This window comes from Notolabrus celidotus, chromosome 7, assembly GCF_009762535.1.
Source record: "Notolabrus celidotus isolate fNotCel1 chromosome 7, fNotCel1.pri, whole genome shotgun sequence".
Taxonomy (NCBI): domain Eukaryota; kingdom Metazoa; phylum Chordata; class Actinopteri; order Labriformes; family Labridae; genus Notolabrus; species Notolabrus celidotus.
In genome coordinates, this window is record NC_048278.1 from 4,141,892 (window position 1) to 4,160,125 (window position 18,234).

Consider the following 18,234-nt stretch of genomic DNA (forward strand, 5'->3'; position numbering starts at 1 on the left):
CCTTAAATGACATATGACAGAACTTTTATATATAATGTATTTTAAATAAAATTTGGCTAAGTTACCTCCCCAAAACCAATGTAAGCCAAGACTTATATGTATCTGCTGATACCTCTGGACACATCTTTAGTGATGTTCTTGAAATAATTGGGGTTTTTTGGTCTTTCAACATCATACCCCCATGGTTCTCCCCTCTTGAGGTTCTCTCTGCTGCATCAGTGATGGCTCTTCTCCTCCTCCCCCCCTGTATGCCTCGTTAGCTGAAGGCTCTGAATAGAGACTGGGCTACGAAGCCCCTGTATCCTACCTCTAGTGGCAGGCATCTTGCTCTCCAGCCACCTTGCCAGCACTCTCTGATCAAGCGGTCATACTTTGTGATCTTCCTCATGAATGCCTCTTCCAAGCGGTCTTCCCAATGTACTGTCAACTTCAGGAGCACAACTTGTTTTGTGGAAATTAGACACCAGTACATTGCAGGTCTTAAGTTGGTGTTGGCAATCTTCTACAGGAACCGACCTCTAAAGTTCCACCATCAGCTGCCAGTCTCTTTCAGAGGCCAGAATTCCTGCTTCTGTTGTTGCAGACAACTTGGCTGCTCACCCGTTTGGACTAAGGTTGGCTTTGAGGATTGAATCTTCTTGGTGTGCTTGACTTCAGTGACTTCAGGAATTTGAAATTGCCCTCAAGACCTGGTCATGTCTTTATCTGTACCGCCCCTCTCCAAGTGCTTTGGTGCAGCAGCCTAAAATGTGCTCTAGACTTCCCCTCTTTGAACAAAGCGAGCAGGCCGGTGTATCTGCCTTGCCTCACACATGGAGGTTTGATCATATCAATAATGTCAGCCAGTCCATCAAGAGGTCTAGGTACTGGTAATAATGCTGCCTGGTCACCTTTCAGTTGAGGAAAGTATAGGACATGCTGGAAATAACCCCAAGTCAGATGGGTTCTAATTTCACTACTTAAGTACCCAAAAGTCATACAAGTAAAAGTAAAGATATTGTCTTAAAATATTACTTTGGTAAGTCCCCCATGTTAATACAGTACTTGAATAAAAGTCTTAAGATATCTGATTTTAAGATTTCTGATAGCTAATGTTAATATGAGACTGATCAGTCTATTATCATACCTAGCTGTTACTGATACACATACTGTTACCATTATTACTGACATTGTAGCTAAAATTCTATCTTATTTATTGTTGTTGTTGCTCTGATTGTCTCTATCCTTCTCCTTCCGGCATCTCCCTCTATCCCCCATTCCAAGTCCAATGAGTCTGGTTCTGCTTGACGTTTCAAGTTTTTCCTTGCCAATGTAACTTTGCTAAATGTTGCTTAGTGCTGTGCTCATGGTGGATTAATGCTGGGTAGATAATAGATAGGTAGAGATAGATAGATACTTAAATTAATTCTGAAGTAAATTTTTGTCATTCAGTAGCACATACAAATACAATTACAGCATTAAAGCTGTATGAGTGAAAAGATAAAACACACAAATCAGCAGAAAATAATGTGTATGTTATAAACATAGTGCAATTATTAAATATATGCAATGTAAAAGCAATGTCCACAGTCATGCCATCATTTCAGTCCACTCTATGATATTGAGATATCATTTCAGTCACTCCCTAATATAACATAATAGGCCTTTCACCTTCTCTTTTGAAATATGATATAAAAAAGAGTTAGATTATTTACCTGCTCTTTTGTAAAGTGTCTTGAGATAACATTTGTTATGAATTGGCACTATACAAATAAAGACTGATGTATTGTTGTATATTTATTGTACTATAATAATAAGAAGTCATTTTCTGGCAATAACTCTGCTTAACTAGCTAAAGTACAACTTAAAGTAAATTCTGCATACTTTTACATATATATTTTACATAGTATATTTATTTATATTATGGGTTGACCAATTATCGACCGATTCAGATCCGATAGTCAGCATTTTTTTGATAAGTGCGCTACTTTGGCTGTGATGTACATCAGCAAAACATATTTTAACTGAAGTCATCAAAAAAAATTAGTAGAGTGAGACATTTGCCTGCAAAATATATAAAGTAGCTTTCTCAAGTAGAGTACCTCAAAGATGTATCTATGTACAGTTCTTAATTAAATGTACTCAGTTACATTTCATAACTGCAAAATGAGAGATGTATGCAGTTTTAAAAGCCGCGCATTCCAAAATTCAAATTTCAGTCTTGCACCAATAGCTAACCGAGGAATGGTGATAACCTCTGACCTTTCCGCTGCCAGCCAATCACAGCCAGCAGGACACGAAAAGCGCTATTGCGGTTTAACGGCTTACTGAGATGTGAACCTGAAGCGCGAGAAGAGGAGAGAGCGCTGTATGGGAACGAGGTACAGTGGATTCCACCAGAGAGGCACATCGTGGTTAATTACGGTAAGGTTTGATTATACAGTCTATGATAAGATTAAATAAACTGTTTAAATTGATGACGTTACTCTGGCCGAAGCTACTTTGTTGACCGCAAGATAACACTAGCCCAAGCTACTTTCTTATAATGTCAAGCATATGGTTAGAAGTTGCTCGGAAGCTGGGCGCAAAATCAACTTTTTTTATCCACCGCCATGGATAAATAGTGAACGTATATATTTTACTTGCCACGTAATCAATTAAAGTCGGGTTTTTTTTCAAGAATGAAGGAAGCAACTCTACTAGCTTTTTTTACCAGTGTGTGATGCTATTTTTTCTGCGGTTTGGGACGTATTGAAGTATTTTAGCCACCTAAAAGAAGGTCCATCCTGGAAAATGCATATCCGTTTGAGTGTACGTTATATTTTGAACATTTTGACGCTCTGCATTGCTGTCAGACAGCCCTTTCCTTGGTACTAAATACCCTCAACCGCGCACCTTCCATAGAAGAGATGGAGCTATACCTGTCCTGCAGTAAACTATATTACGCTGCAGATCAGCTATTTGGGTCGGATTATCAGCAGTTTATACTAAAGATCAAATACACTGTGGGGACAATAGGCCATTTGTATGCAGTGGTGCAACTTCTCCGTTTTCATTTTTCACCCTAAACTAGGTCATCCATGTAAATCGTGTAGATCTGAAAAAAAAAAAAAGACTGACTCATCAAAGTAATCTGCAAGTATCTGTGAGTTATCTGCGCCACATGCGCTTATTACTTACTGGTAATGTTAAGAGGGTCTTTTTCTGATTGAGCTGAAATAGTTAGTGTCAAGTGTATCTGAACGACAAACGATTGAAGCAACATTAATTAGGCGACTGTATATTGCATGCCAGTAGATTTAAGAATAAGGGCATCCTGCCGGTTTGGTAGCGGGAGAAGTTTAACCAGAATAATAAATACCAGGAAGTGAACCCCAGTGTTGAATATGACCTGAGCTCTTGTTTTGTTTCTGTGATGCTGTAAATGAGTTATGTAATTATAGCCATTTAATTCCTCCATCTGTTTAGTTTATATTAGGTTGGTGATAATGTGCATGTAACTCAAGGCAAGGCAGTTTTATTTTTATAGCACATTTCATACACAATTGCAATTCAAAGTGCTCTACAGAGAAAGTAAGAATAAAAAACAGTGCAGAAAAGAGTTAAAAATTAGTAAAAGAAAAATGAAATGATTAAAATAAAATTAATAGATTAGGGGGGAAATTAATTTATGTATATGTTAGTCTTCATTCAGATTGTATTTTCTTATTCTCTCTTTATAGAAAACCAGACACAACTTTAACCACACAGCAACATCATATGCAACTGCTGTGCTGGAAGACTTGTATGTTTTGTTGCAAAGAGAAAAGTAATCCTATCAACCTTTCTCAGCCTGTTATTTATTATTTATTTATTTATTCATTATTATGTATTATTGGGGGTGATTGTCACCTTTTTTTTTTCCTGTGACGAGTTCGCACCCTGTGTATGAACCAGAGTACATAGAAGAAGAACTTTTGCACATGCAGACTGTAGGGCCTGATTAAGAGAGAGGTGAAATATTTTTGAAAACTTCGTCTGTCTGACCTCATGAGAGCACTTTCTTACCCAAACAGCAGAGCTGCACAGAATTTAGTCTTGGTCTGGGATGTGTTGTCATATAGTTTTGTCCATTACTGTGGTCAACTATTTAGGTAACCATACTGATGTTAAATTACATGAATGTTATACTCATTGACATTTTTTTGTGTTCTCTCTTTACAGTGTCAACAGCATGGATTTAAGCCAATCAGACAGATCAGCCTTGGTATGCCTTTCTTTTTAAAATAATCTTATTTACATTTTTATTTTTATTCTCTGGGGTGTATAGAATTTAGGGAAGTTGAGATGGCAGAGAGAACACACTCAGCCCGCTGGAAAAGGGCAAAAAGATTTGAAGAAAAATGTGCACGCGACGCTGCATCAGACGTCTTACCAACAAACATTGCTCTTCAGTGTCGTTCACTGCTTTTTCAACACCAAGAACATACAGGAGAGGGGGCTTATGCCGAACACAATTGTGCAGATGAGAGAGATTTTATTAAATGAAGTATATTAAATAATGTATTCATTTAAATTGGGATTGTGCATGGGAGATGGAATATGACATTATTTTATTTTTCTTCTTTCAGAACACAAAACAGTTTGCAGTTGTGATCTTCCTCAAAACAAACACAGTGGATGTTGTGCCAACCAGCTGGATTCAGACTATAAACAAGGTGTTTCCTAATCCTAATTTATTGATGCAAAATATAATGTAAACTTGTACTGCAGCTTGTAGCAGCTAGCGCGGCTTGTGGCTCATAAACTGTGTAACACTCTTCCACTGGTCTTCAGATTAGCAGTCTCTGCTGACACTTTGATAAAAACAGCTAAAGACTTGTCTGTTCAGACTGGCCTTTGTCTAGCCTCTCATGTTTTTATATCTGTGTTTTTTTTTAGGTTTATATTTGATAGTTTTAGTCACTTATTTACTCCTGTGAAGTATTTTGTGACTTTGCTCTGTCAAAGGTGCTATATGAATAAACTTAACTTCTTTACATGCGTAACATCTTGTTTTTAATTTTTTTGCAGGCTGTGTATTGCTACTGGCCAAAACCAGAAAACAATGTGACCAAGAAGATCAAGAAGAGAGAAATCCCGGACCAAGAACGATGGACCAAGGATAAAATCAAGATTTTGAAACTCACAGGTTGGGTATTGTATTGTACCGTTTTATGTACAAAACTAAGCAAACAAATACCTTTTTAAAATGCAAACTGTTTTTACAGCATAAATTAACACATTTACAGCCTGAGACAAAAAGTCCGTAACATTTACAACCACTAGAAAACTTTGGCTAGACTTTCTCTCTGGTCTGGTCGCGAACCCTGACTGCTTAGAGCAGCCACAGTAGTTGTAGTGTCTATAGTAGCTTCATAGTGTCGATAATAACAATTGTGAACACCAAAATCTGATCTCATGTCATCCCTTGTATGAACCAGAGTACAGAAAAATAACGTTTGCAAATGGAGAGAGACCGAAAGGGTTGAAATGGAGAGAAGGGAAACATGTTTGAATACTTTGGAAAACTGACCTTAGTCTTACCTTATAAGGGCTCTTTCTGACCCACAGAGGTAAGAGGCAGAGGCAGGTAACTGCATTGTAGTAGAGTGTGTGCAGGTACAGCTGCACTTCTGTGGAGCAATACTCTGCGACAGTACATCTTCAATAAATCATTGTTCTATTTTAGAACCAGCTTAAATTTTGTATCTTTGAGCACAAAATTGATTTGATATGTTCATTTTTACAGCCCTAATGCATTTATGAATGTATTTATGTGTATTTATTTAAAAAATAATGTGTGTGTATATGTCTCTCAGCTCTGATTTTCACCCATATTTTGTAGACACGTACACAAAGGCCAGAGCAAAGGTCAACGAAGCATTAGTCACGTCAAATTTAGAGAGTGACCAGGAGGAGGAAATTTCCCGCAGGAAGATTGTTGCACCTGTGCGGTACCAAGATTCTGGTAAGAAATGAAATTGGTAAGATTGCTTGATTGTGTGGAAAATATCTCTGTATAGAAAATATTTATCTATCAATGCTGTACTTTCTTACCTGACCTATGTTTGAATATCTCTCCATCAGATACCGAAATAGATCAACCTGTAGCCAAACGAGTGAAAAGAACTATCTCAGTGCCACAGATGCCGACAATGCCTTCCTGTAAGTAAATGTTACTGGGTTACCATAAGGTCTGGGCTGTCAATCCTCCTTTATAATCCCATTTGAACTTCAGTGCTTATTCATTTAAATATTATATTAATATTATATCCCGTTTATTATGCATAAATTAAGTCTATAACCAAGCAGTTAATCTAGGCTTATGCCATTGTAAGGTGGAATCACCAAATTTGACAATGAAAATGGAATCAACTGTAAAACATTCAACAGCCAGTAGCTCGGAATGTTGCTAAGTTATTGCCATCGCCAAACACACCTATTTGTTTAACACTTGAAAATATTTATGAAAATGAAGAAAGCATCTTTGGTGAAACCGGTGTTTACGTTCTAACTCTCTGTGACCTTGTTTTTCTAGTCAACCCATCACTGGATTTATTTTCAGCCGGAGATGACGAGAATAGTTCAAGTAAGTTTGGATTTCAACACATAAATATAACCTTGTCATCTTTTAATAATATCCATCTGGAGCTGAAGCATATATAGGTATCCAGCCCCATCCTTAATTAGTCCCTCCAGGATTTTGTGATTGTTGCGGCCTGAAATGCCTGATTTTGCTTCAGCTTTTTAAAAAAAAATTGGCATGAAAGTTGCTGTATTTTGAGGCTTCATTTTTTTTAAATGACATTGCAGGAGCAAGTGAGTTTGCACAAATATTTTTTATAGCACACGCGGCATGGAAGGTCACTACTTTATCATTCATGTACTAATAAGGGCAGGCACCCAACTTGCAGTTTGCACACTTGTTTGGAGTCTGTTTTCCAATGGCTGCTTTGTATTGTAGTCCTCTGAGAAGTATTTGTCAGGTCAAAGCTTGACCACTCAAGATTGCCACCTTGAACTCTGATAGCCACCTGTCAACAACATATTTAAAACTTAGAGCAGCTTATGTGCAGCCTAAAAAACAAAATCATTCTCCAAAAGCAAAAGGGAGCACACAGAAAGTGTGATCAATCTTAGCTTTATCATGTTTTTAGAGCCTGTGAATAACCTGATTGTGTATTCTAGGAAAATGCTTAGAAACAGCTCTTGTATTGAATGTCAGAATGTTTTACAACAAAATGTACTGTAAAGCCAATAGAATTCATCACAACTATTGATAGAAGTGCATTGAAATCATTACTTCTTTTTTGGCAACTTGTTTTAACCTCACTAAATATTTAGAGATAAAAACAGTCCCTTTAGGTGTGTCCAAGCATGAAAAGGTTTGGGAACCCCTGTTCTAGTGGAAGCTGTCTCAAATGCTTGTAGTTCAGAATCCTTAGATCACTGATTTAACTTGTAACTAATTTTGTTATATGTTATTTGTATATTGTTTGTTTTTTAAGCTTATCCCACAGGAACCAGCAGTTTCAATGCGCTGCAGAGCAGTGGCCAAGGTATGCCTTTAGTTAATAAGCAACTTGCATATGGTGCCAAAACTACTTGTACACAACTTGTAACTTGTTTATTTTGCACATATGTAGGTCCCTCCCTCACCAGCACTCCAATTGTAGGTCCCTCCCCCATCAGCACTTCAAAAACAACTCCAAGCGATCAAAGTAAGTTGGCATCTTCATCATGACCATGCAAGTCTCAAAGTGAGATATGAAATTCTGGTCTTTCAAACAGGGTTTGAAACCGGAAGTATACATAATTCACACAAAAAGAATTATACAAAATGACAACTGTGAAACTGAAAGAAGTATTTGATTTAGTATATCTTGTGTTTTTTGGCGTCACTTTTAGAGTTGTGAACATTTCAGGGTTCCAAAGAGTTATGAGGTTCTACTGTAATACACCAACTAGTTTTTTTTTTCTTGCTTTTTAATATATAACACACATTTCCCATGTGCCATTTTGCTAGAAAGGCTTGAAAATGTATCAATATCGTATTACTAGATATCCTCCTAGATTTTGAATATTGCAATAATCTAAAATCCTAAAATCTTCTCGTTTTAAAGGCTGCATTTTCTGAACTTCTTCCACTTACTCATTTACATCCACATAACTGATGATTATTTATCAAAAATCACTTTGTAAATATTGTGTAAAAATATCTATTTAAATTCTGTTTATACCGCCAGCCCAAGTTGCCAAAGACAAGAAGACTATAAAAGAATGACTTGTTACAAATTAATTGTGTATTCTTATGTCTTAGATGATTCCTGCATACCACCGTATGTGAGTTCCATCTTTATGAGGCTGGACAAGATTGAAGATTCTCTTGCTACCATAAAGACCATTTTAATGAAAGATGGGAGGTCTGCTGACCCTGAGATTGAAGAGCTCACCAGTCCACTAAAGACTGCAGCAGCACTTGAAGCAGTTTGTGACAAACTAAATGATGCAGCTCACAGGAAGAAAGTGGTATGCAAATAGATGTTGCTGTATGTGCATAACAGCCACTTCATAGTGAATATAGACTTAAACACTTGATTGAATCGCAATCAAAGATTTATGTACTTAAAAATTCATCTTGCAGCACTCTGCTTTTTACAGAATAATAATCACTTGCAATTCTATCATTCATTCATTCATTCTTCTCTTCTCAGGTCGATTACCTGTCTCTGCTTGGAGGTACAACACCCGGTGACTCGGTCAGACGAATTATGAGGAGGATTGGAACCAATGCCCTTTGGGCAAACTACAGTTTGAAGGGCCGCAAGGGGAAAAGAAAATTCCAGGACCTGGCGATATATCCAGTCATAGTCAGTAAGTTTTTTTTAGTATAGTTTTTATGTTTCTACTCACCTAACTGCAATCTTTTGAGACCAAACAAAGATCATTTAACTTTTGATGTCTCTACATGACTGATGGACAGAAACAAAAAAAACATCAGTGAGCACAGTGCCTATTTGGACATAATTTTTCAAACTGCCTGACACCTTAGATCCCTCCCAGAAACACTCTGGAATACTTGTACTTTCACCCATTTCTTACTTTAGTACGCGCTGCGATAGCCAATCAGCGTGCAGATCACCCGGTGACGTGTGGTGTGTGACGTATGGACCAGTGGAGATTCATCCATCTGGAATATACGGGACACATTGATTCCATCTCTTTGCAGCTTCCCTGAAATTTGTGACTCTACCTGTTTTTATGGGATCAGGAATAATCAGGAGCTCAGTGTGAGGACAGAGAGGGAGGAGGATTATGTGGTGAATTGTGAAAAACTTGCATTGGGTTGTAGTAGGAAGTTAGCTCTGCCCCCTTTAGCATAACCGGCTTCCCCATTCAATGTCTGCGAGCTCAACCTTGTTTGATAACAACAGACTAGCGTGGCGTGGGAACCCCCCTCCCTTGTGCGGAAATTTGCATCATGGGCACTCTTTTACGCGCGATTGTGACACGTGAATTGAGCGAGTCATTTGCACGAATAGAGCGAGTAAACACAAAACATTCTCGCATCTGTATTCGTGCGAATAGCGTGATCGTTCGTGTCTGGTGTGAACACGACATAATACTTTGCCCAGGTACTTCAAGTACTGTTCTATCATTAGCTACAGATGAAGCCGTCTTGAATTGCCTGTTTGCAAGATGGCTGTTCCTTGACAGGTCCTTGGAATAACACTGAGCCAAAATCAACTTCTTCAAAGACCTTTATTTTTTCTGTCTGTCTTTATCTTTAGAGGCCTGCCAGAAGAACCATTCCAAGACCCTGCAGAAGACAATCGAAAGCTGCATATCAGATACCCTTAGATATGCTCCCCACAGAAGGACTCAGGTCAGTGTAATGCGTTTGTTCCATTGGGAAAAAACCCAGGTCCTTTGAAATGAAATGCCTTTAATTACACAGTAAGGCGTGAGCCTGCACTGGGAGTCACTCAGTTATTTGACTCTGTGCTTTTTTTACTTACCAGTACCAGTAATTGTAATGCTATCACTTGATATAAATCTTTTTTACTTTGAATTACTTAGGTATTTCCAGTAATTACTGTGTAATTAGTGGCCTATAATTTAGATGTTTACCAAAAAGACTAATGATCATTTCTAAATTATTCTGATTTTAAATACAATTTTATTACAATGCAGGTGGATGATGCAAGTGGACCATCCATGACTGAGGACAATAATGCAGGGGGACTGATTACTGAAAATGAAGCAGAACTTGATGGGAGCAGAACTCCCACACTTTATTCAGACTCAGAATAAATTAAGATTGTTTTTTCTTTTTTTCTTTTTTTCAAATCACGTTATTGTGATATTAAGAGGTTGGTGATATGAAAACGCATGTCATCTTTTTTTTGTTTTTCTTGTGGCAGAATATTAATTTAGTTTAGTTCATTTTAAAGTACTGGTACAAGTACAAGCTACAAACTTTCATGTTGAAAAATAAAGAAAAGAGCGATCTGTTTGAACTTTTGTTTCTCTCCTACTGCGTCCATTTGTATTTGTAACATCCTTAACCATTTTGGGAACAAGAAAAACCAAGCAGCTGAAAAATGTTTTAGATACATTCGGAAATAATGTTTTAGCAATGTTGTAACTTAACATTTTCAGAAGGTGAACTCAAAATATTTATAGAGTGTTTTTAGAGAATGTTATTCTTGATCATTCTGGGAACTTAAGGAAAACTTCCCGCTCAGAACGTTCTTGAGAACATTCGGGCATTATGTTCTAACAATATTGTCACCTAACAATTTAAGAAGGTTGTCACCTAACATTTTTAGAATGTTTTGAGAGAACGTTATCCTGGAACATTCTAGGAACTTAAAGAAAACTTCCCGCTGAGAACGTTCTTGAGAACATTCGGGCATTATGTTCTAACAATATTGTCACCTAACAATTTAAGAAGGTTGTCACCTAACATTTTTAGAATGTTTTGAGAGAACGTTATCCTGGAACATTCTAGGAACTTAAAGAAAACTTCCCGCTGAGAACATTTCGAGAACATTCTTGGTAACATTTTCAGAACGTTTTTATAACAAAAAATTTCTAGCTGGGATGATTTTATTGGTGTTTGATGTGAACGCCCCCATTACACAGAGAACACATCAACGCAGGGCTCCCAAGTGTTTGAATGATCGATTCAACATTACATGATGTCTCGCTGTCCTGTACACGGGAGCGTGTCTATGTTCTCACATTTCGGCATCTATAAGCTCTGCTTCAACCGAAACCCTTTTCGATCAGCCTATTTTATTTTTTCTTGTAATGATTGTGATTGTGAGGATTTCTGCTGCTGCTGATCGAAATAAAATGACTCATTCATTCATTCATTTTAAAGTGCTTCCAAGAAGTCCTGTGCGAGCTTAAATTGAAGGGAAATGTAGGAACACTAGACCTAATTTTGAAAATGTCCTAGAAACGTGGGAACATAGGGATGACCCCCTGTACACCACAGTGTAAACATTCACTGTGTCATACGGTGTCATTGTAAAGAAACACGTCTTAAATAAGTGCCAGACTTACGGTGGTTTAATATTTCGTATGGGATATTTGAATCCCTGCTCCAAAATGAAAGACCTGCTTCCTATTGACAGATACTTCATAAATCCCCCCCTCAAAAAAATCCAAACGATCTCTTAAAAATGTCAATGAACTATCAGAAACTAATGCAAAGGATCTTTATTTTTAGCTTTGTCGTGTAAGAAAAGATCTTTTCTGTAATAGGATGTGAGTGATGGTTTAAATTAGGATTTTAAAGACGTTGATCGTGTGGTACAAGTATAAATGCTTCTCATGTTTAAAAATGTGTCCTTGTAGCTCTTAATCATAAAGGAAATCTGTTGTTACATTTTGTGGAGCTTATGATCGGCTTTAAGAGTATTGCTAATGCATGATACGAGTTTGGTTTATTATGTGACATTTAAGCTGATTAAAGAATATTAAAGGTGATTTAACAACATCAGTTGTACAATTTGATCAATAAATATGTTTAACAAATGTTTTCATAAGTTTGCTTGAGAAAGTATTAAATTAAAGTTGTTTAATGTTTGATTCTCTGAGAGTCCTTCAAATATTTGTGTGAAGAGCCGTCAGCCCTTTGAAGAATATAAGAAAGTAGTCTTTTAAAATGTCATAAGTCTCTCACCCACACCTCCAGAGAGCAGTCAGTCCAGTCTGGATGATAGAACACAATCCAAAGTGATTCTTGGTTAAATCAATGAAAAATGAAAAAACGAACAAACTGGAGTCTGTGGCGTTCACAACATTTACTAAAGAGTGCATGTACAGTGAGTGGGATAAGAGAAGCAACATAAGTGTTGTGTGCCTATCTTAATACTTAATTAGATAGTGTAACCTGATTTAAATAATAGCATTAAGCTTCTAATCTAACTTGCTTTATTGCAAGACTGTGAACATACAACTTCTCGGCTTCATGCCGTAACTGAACAGTTTTTATCTCCTTCTGGTTTCACCTCTGTCATGTGACCTGCCTAACCAATACATGACATCCCTCCTTTTCTTCGAAACAAACTCAATTCACTGGTGTCTTAATATACAGAACATTACACCTGAAAGTATCACGTTGTAGCTTTTCTTCTTACCACATTTTACGTGTTTTATATCCTATTTGTCTCTGTAATCACTATTCAACCAAACATCAACATTAGTGTACATATGATTTCAACAAAAAACAATGACTCGGAGTTCTGGCCACTAGCATGTCTGAACACTGAGGGCTTGATCTACTGTGCGCAACAATGGCCTGAGTATCACAGCGGAGGGCGCGCACCACATTGGACACAGCTCTCACCTCCTGATCAATGGCCTGTAACCCATGTAATGGTAAAATCGGTTCCTTTGTGGTCAAGTGCCCGAGACGCCCCATCTCTTGACCCCTCATCAAGACACTAGGTCCCATTGTGTTTTCGGGTGTTGACTGACCTTTTCCTTGCAAAGAAAATAAAACCTTGTCGGCCGGCAGAAGTCTCTATTTCATTATTCACCAGTAACGGGAAGTAACGGCAAAAACTTCCACAACAATTTGGTGTCAGAAGTGGGATCCCTCGAGCGATCGTCTGGGACGGAACGCGGTCAGTGACAGGCCATCCTGGAAGTAAAAGTTTTCCAGCCTCTTACCTCAAATCTCTTTCTGAGAAGGGAGGACTGACCGCAGACGCCCCAGATCTTTGCCGCTGGGATTCCACGAATGCAATTTAGCGAAATTCATCTGGTGAGCACTGAAATATTGATATTTAAATGATTGTTCTTTGAAATTTGGGTTTATAATTTGGCATAACATTTCAATTTCTCATGGTATCCACGAAAGGTCTGCTTTTATAATTTGTAACTTAACAAAATGTGCTTTTATCATTTGTAGCGTAAACGAAATGTGCTTTTAATTGCTTGTAGCGTAAACGAAGTAATCCTTACAGAGACGTCTGTATTGTAATCGTTGTGCACGAACTCCTCGTTTGGAATGGGGAGGAAGAATTCTGTTGAGTTTGGATCTCCGGAGGGACAAATGGATGTCATGAGAAAGAAATATGGGAATAAAAGTCTAAAATATTTAAATTTCTGGACAGCTGAGCTTGGATTCCCAATAGGGGGATCCCTCAGTTTAAGAAACATAGCAACTTTAGAAGAAAAACTGAAGGGAAAGGAACTAGAAATCTGTTAAAAAAATTAGAATTTATGGAAGGTCAAAAAGAATGTTTACAGATGTGGAAAGGAGAAGTAAAGATGCAAAATAGGGAAACAATGCAGAAACAACTACCCGTTTCATGCAAAAAAGATGAAACCAATGAGGAACAATATTCACACATGCAAAGAACACCAGACTTGCAGATCTCCACTTCTTTATTTTCACAGTTGGTGGCTTTGAAGCTGGATCCAGACCTCAACGGCAACCCATCTTTTCATCCTTCACCACCATACAACTCCACAACACCCAACGAGAGAAGAGTAGCAGAATCCACCATGCCACAACAAACAACAACTTCAGAAGCAGCTCATCCTGAAGTGACTATTCCACCACAAAACTCTACAACCACCCCCTCTCCTCCAGTTGCACACAGACTGTGTCATCCAAATCAGCATACAGCCTTCAACATGCCCATGGTTGAAGTATCTGGACCAGAAGGAGCAACTTTAGTTTTCCGTCCATGGACATCTGATGACATCACAGCAGCATCACAGCATCTACCCAACCCCACAACATCAGGTAAAATGTTTGCTGAGCAATTTTTTTACATTCTGCCAAGAATTTAAACCCACCATGAATGAACTAAAAAGACTCCTGTTTACCAAGATGAAACCCACAGACTGGCAAAAAATAACTGGAAAATTCCCAAGTGCTGACATCCGCTGTAAACACATCACCTGGGAAGATGAGTCTAATGCCCATTATAGAGACACTGTCCATCATCTGTGTAATGCATCCATTCAAGCTTTCCCTGTAAAAGTTAACATGGAGAAAATCACCACCTGCAGACAAAAGGATGATGAAAACCCTGACGAATATCTCACCCGCCTGACAGAGGCATTTAACACTTACAGTGGCCTTCAACTAACTGATGAGTTAAGAAACCCTCCAGATGTGTGGAAAATTTATCTCTGCAATTTTTTCTTAAATGGACTAAAACCAGATATTGCCTCAGCTGTTAAAAATTCCTGCATTGGTTGGAATGATGCACGCCTGTCCGAACTTCGCAGACACGCCATACATGCCCATGACCAAATACTCTTGAAGACAAAGGCAAAAGAAGAGACAACACAAAAAGAGCTTCACATGGCAGCAATAACCATGTACAACACAGTCCAGGAACAGAGACAATCAGGTCATGAACATAGAGGGAAAGGACGTGGCCGACACAGGAAATTGAATGTATGTTTCCTCTGTGGCCAACATGGACACTGGAGACGTGATTGTCACAGAAATACATCATCAACCCCAGTGGACAAGTTGGATTGAAAATGGGTGAGGGTTGTCGGAGAGGGATGGACTCCAGCTGACAGGCCAAACCAACTTGTGAGGTCGGAAGAAGGTACTGCACCACACTCACACACACATACTGAGAAGAGTAATACACAGTCTGTTGAGAGCTTAGACAATAGACATACAACTGCTCTAACATACGTTCAGTACACACTTTGATCGTTTCATTCTTAGTTGTCTCAGGAGCCTCACATTCTGTGACAACAGCTTTAGAAATCACTAAAAAGAAAACTAAAATTTATTGGTGATTATTTTAATTATACTCTGTTGGTTCATCAGGTTAAACAATTAGAGGAAACATTACTGTCTCACTCAAATGTGGGGATGAGTCAAATACTAGCTTCAAACATGCATCCTTGCTCTCTGAAGTCTGTCCCATTAACCTGATGGGCAGGGATTTGATGTGCAGATTAGGCCTTTGTTTGATATCAACCCCAGAAGGTGTCAAAGTTCACAGACTATCTGACCTGGAGCCACATTTTTCATACTCCTTTGTCTACCACACCCCAAACCTGATGTATGCATGTCAATGGATATTGTCATCATCAGATGCCTCTTTTGAGCTTGTTGCAGGAGCTAGGAAAGAAGTTTCAACAGCTTCAACAGATTTCATGACACCAGAGGAACTGCATTGTACCTCTCCCGTGTCACCAGAACCTGGTGAGCCATATGAGAAAGGTTGGTTGAGGGAGACTTTTGACAAACTCACATTAAACACACATTTATTGGACACAACACAAATGTGCTGCATCAGTCTCTCTCACATCAGCTCAATGCAACATATACACCACGGACATTTCAGTCCCACACATCACACTTGCACAACACACATCACACTTACACAACACCATCAGAGAACTGGGAAGATGTGAGCCCATTTTTGAAATCATGTCGGCGCGCAGCCGATTGGTAAGAAACCTCTGATGGATCCATTTTTATTTTTTATTTTATTTTTCCCAGACACTGCAGTGCTGTTCCAAAAGTTTAACATCTGTTGTGAACACTCCAAGAAAAATCCAGCTGGTACCTAAAAGCACTTCTAAATCTTTTTCTTTTTTGTTGAAACACAGACAATTCTTAAAATTTGAAATCTTCTTCTCCATCAGGACAAGGTCACAACTCATCTAGATGCCATTTTGCTCCCAAACTCAATTGCTGTTTGTAAATGCTTTGCTAATACTAACAACTCAGATTCTGTCTCTCTAGGAAACACAAAAGCTGATACCGCTGCAAAAGACCTACTCTCCAACCCACTATCCTTGATTCTTGTTTAACGTCAATCTCTATTCCCAGCTCCCTTACAGCACTACAGTCCTTTGCAACATCACAAGAAAAGACGTTGTGGAGACGCTGCGGTGCCACACAGAAAGAAGCAGTGTGGCTCTGACCTGAATTTGCAAATTGACACATTGGTTGCACCATGTGTCAAAAGGGGGAATGTCGGACGTCATAACTCAACACTGGTTCACCTAAGGTTTTCAGTTCATGCACAAAAATTTTGTCAATCATGTATGGTTTGTGCAACACATAACGCAGGAGAAGTCAGCCCTTCCACCACCAGCTTCCACATCACTCCATGATTTCCATCCTGATGCCTGAGTGGTGATAAAGAACCTAAGAAGGAAACACTGGCACTCCAAACGCTGGCACTCCAAACGCTGGCGATGTCCATTCCAGGTGCTCCTGACAACGCATACTGCTGTGAAGATCGCTGAGAGAGTTACATAGATTCACGCCAGCCACTGCAGGAAGGTCTCTGAGTCAACGGAGGAAGTCAGTTGTCAACGCGAGGACGAACAAGGCCGAGAACTAAACCATGCACCACCTGATCCTGACCATATCATGTTCGGAGATGCTGATAGAAGCCTACACCTACAAACCTGCCAAGACTGTTACTCTGACAGAAGGACAAAGAACAACATTCATCTGTACTGTTTATCCTGAAATTTGTTGATCAGGCCAAATTCATGCATATTACATCATATGACAAGTACCTATGCAGAAACCCCTGAAGCCCACACGATTGACACTCAATCGTGACCACTACTGACAAAACCCTTGCTCCAAACAGAGATCCCCACCATTACCCCAGCTCAGACTCTGACTCTGATGAAGACATTGTGTAAATAATGTTGTTTTGTTTTGTTGTGTTGTGTTTTTTTTTTTTTTTTTTAACTCTTCTCTTGTAAACAACTGCCATGATGATACATCTACAAATCGGATGTTGGATAATTAAGTTGTGACAATTGTTTTGTTTTGTTTTTCTCTTAAATGATCAATGAATGGTCAGAAGGGAGAATTGAAATGGTAAAATCGGTTCCTTTGTGGTCAACTGCCCGAGACGCCCCATCTCTTGACCCCTCATCAAGACACTAGGTCCCATTGTGTTTTAAATTGTGACGTCTAGACCCTGAAACCTCCTTGATGAATACACAATCCCATCCTGGTGCAGATACCTACAACAGACAAAGGGTGTGAAAGGGTGTGAAAAACACCTTAGGGACCCCGCCCTGATGTAGATACCTGCAACAGACAAAGGGTGTGAAACACACCTTAGGGGGCGGTCCTCAGGTATAAATGTTCAAGCTTTCCCCATGTTCGAGGTCTTTCTTCATTCCAACCACTCGGGTGTTGATTGACCTTTTCCTTGCAAAGAAAATAAAACCTTGTCGGCCGGCAGAAGTCTCTCTTTCATTATTCACCAGTAACGGGAAGTAACGGCAAAAACTTCCACAACACCCATCCGTCTGATTTCTTTGTTGCTGCAGCAACTCCCGATCAATGTCATCATAACAATCTGGACGCCTGCGGGCTCTGCTGAGTTGTTTTCTGGTCTGAGCTGATTTGAGGTGTACGGCCGGGATTGTCAGACATCTAATGAAGATTCTCCATTAAAGAAAGAAGAGATTTTTATTTTTTAAGGTCATGACGGACAACTTACAAAAACACTTTTCAAATAATTAGATCACTTTTTTTTCCCATTCTCCCAAATCACGTTTCTTCTGTCAACGCTGAGATGTCTCTGCTGGAGTTCATCGATGTGTTTATTTGCCTCCTCCACCAGGACCTCGAACTCCATGGCTTCAAACTTCATTTTTCGTTTACGGCCACTCTGCTCTCCCAAACTATCCATGGTGACAGCAGCTGGCACAAGCAAACTTCTCATTTAAGTCCGCACCACTTTTGCA

General features: G+C 38.9%; 1 protein-coding gene across 1 annotated transcript; it reads left to right on the plus strand.

Moving 5' to 3' along the window:
* The first annotated feature begins 2,283 nt into the window (after positions 1–2,283).
* Positions 2,284–10,331, plus strand: LOC117816120. The gene is made up of 13 exons (XM_034688238.1): positions 2,284–2,403; positions 4,183–4,225; positions 4,590–4,676; positions 5,032–5,149; positions 5,846–5,968; positions 6,088–6,165; positions 6,539–6,589; positions 7,509–7,559; positions 7,647–7,721; positions 8,321–8,529; positions 8,715–8,874; positions 9,792–9,886; positions 10,195–10,331. The coding sequence occupies exons 2-13, from the start codon at positions 4,193–4,195 to the stop codon at positions 10,312–10,314; spliced, it is 1,200 nt and encodes a 399-aa protein (XP_034544129.1). The 5' UTR covers positions 2,284–2,403; positions 4,183–4,192; the 3' UTR covers positions 10,315–10,331.
* The last annotated feature ends 7,903 nt before the right edge of the window (positions 10,332–18,234 follow it).

Bases quoted from the DNA above. Each gene is read 5' to 3' on its own strand.
- LOC117816120 (XM_034688238.1), top strand. From the start codon at position 4,193: ATGGATTTAAGCCAATCAGACAGATCAGCCTTG. The intron at 4,677-5,031 runs GTGTTTCCTAAT...ATTTTTTTGCAG, and splicing joins GGATTCAGACTATAAACAAG to GCTGTGTATTGCTACTGGCC. The intron at 6,166-6,538 runs GTAAGTAAATGT...TTGTTTTTCTAG, and splicing joins GATGCCGACAATGCCTTCCT to TCAACCCATCACTGGATTTA.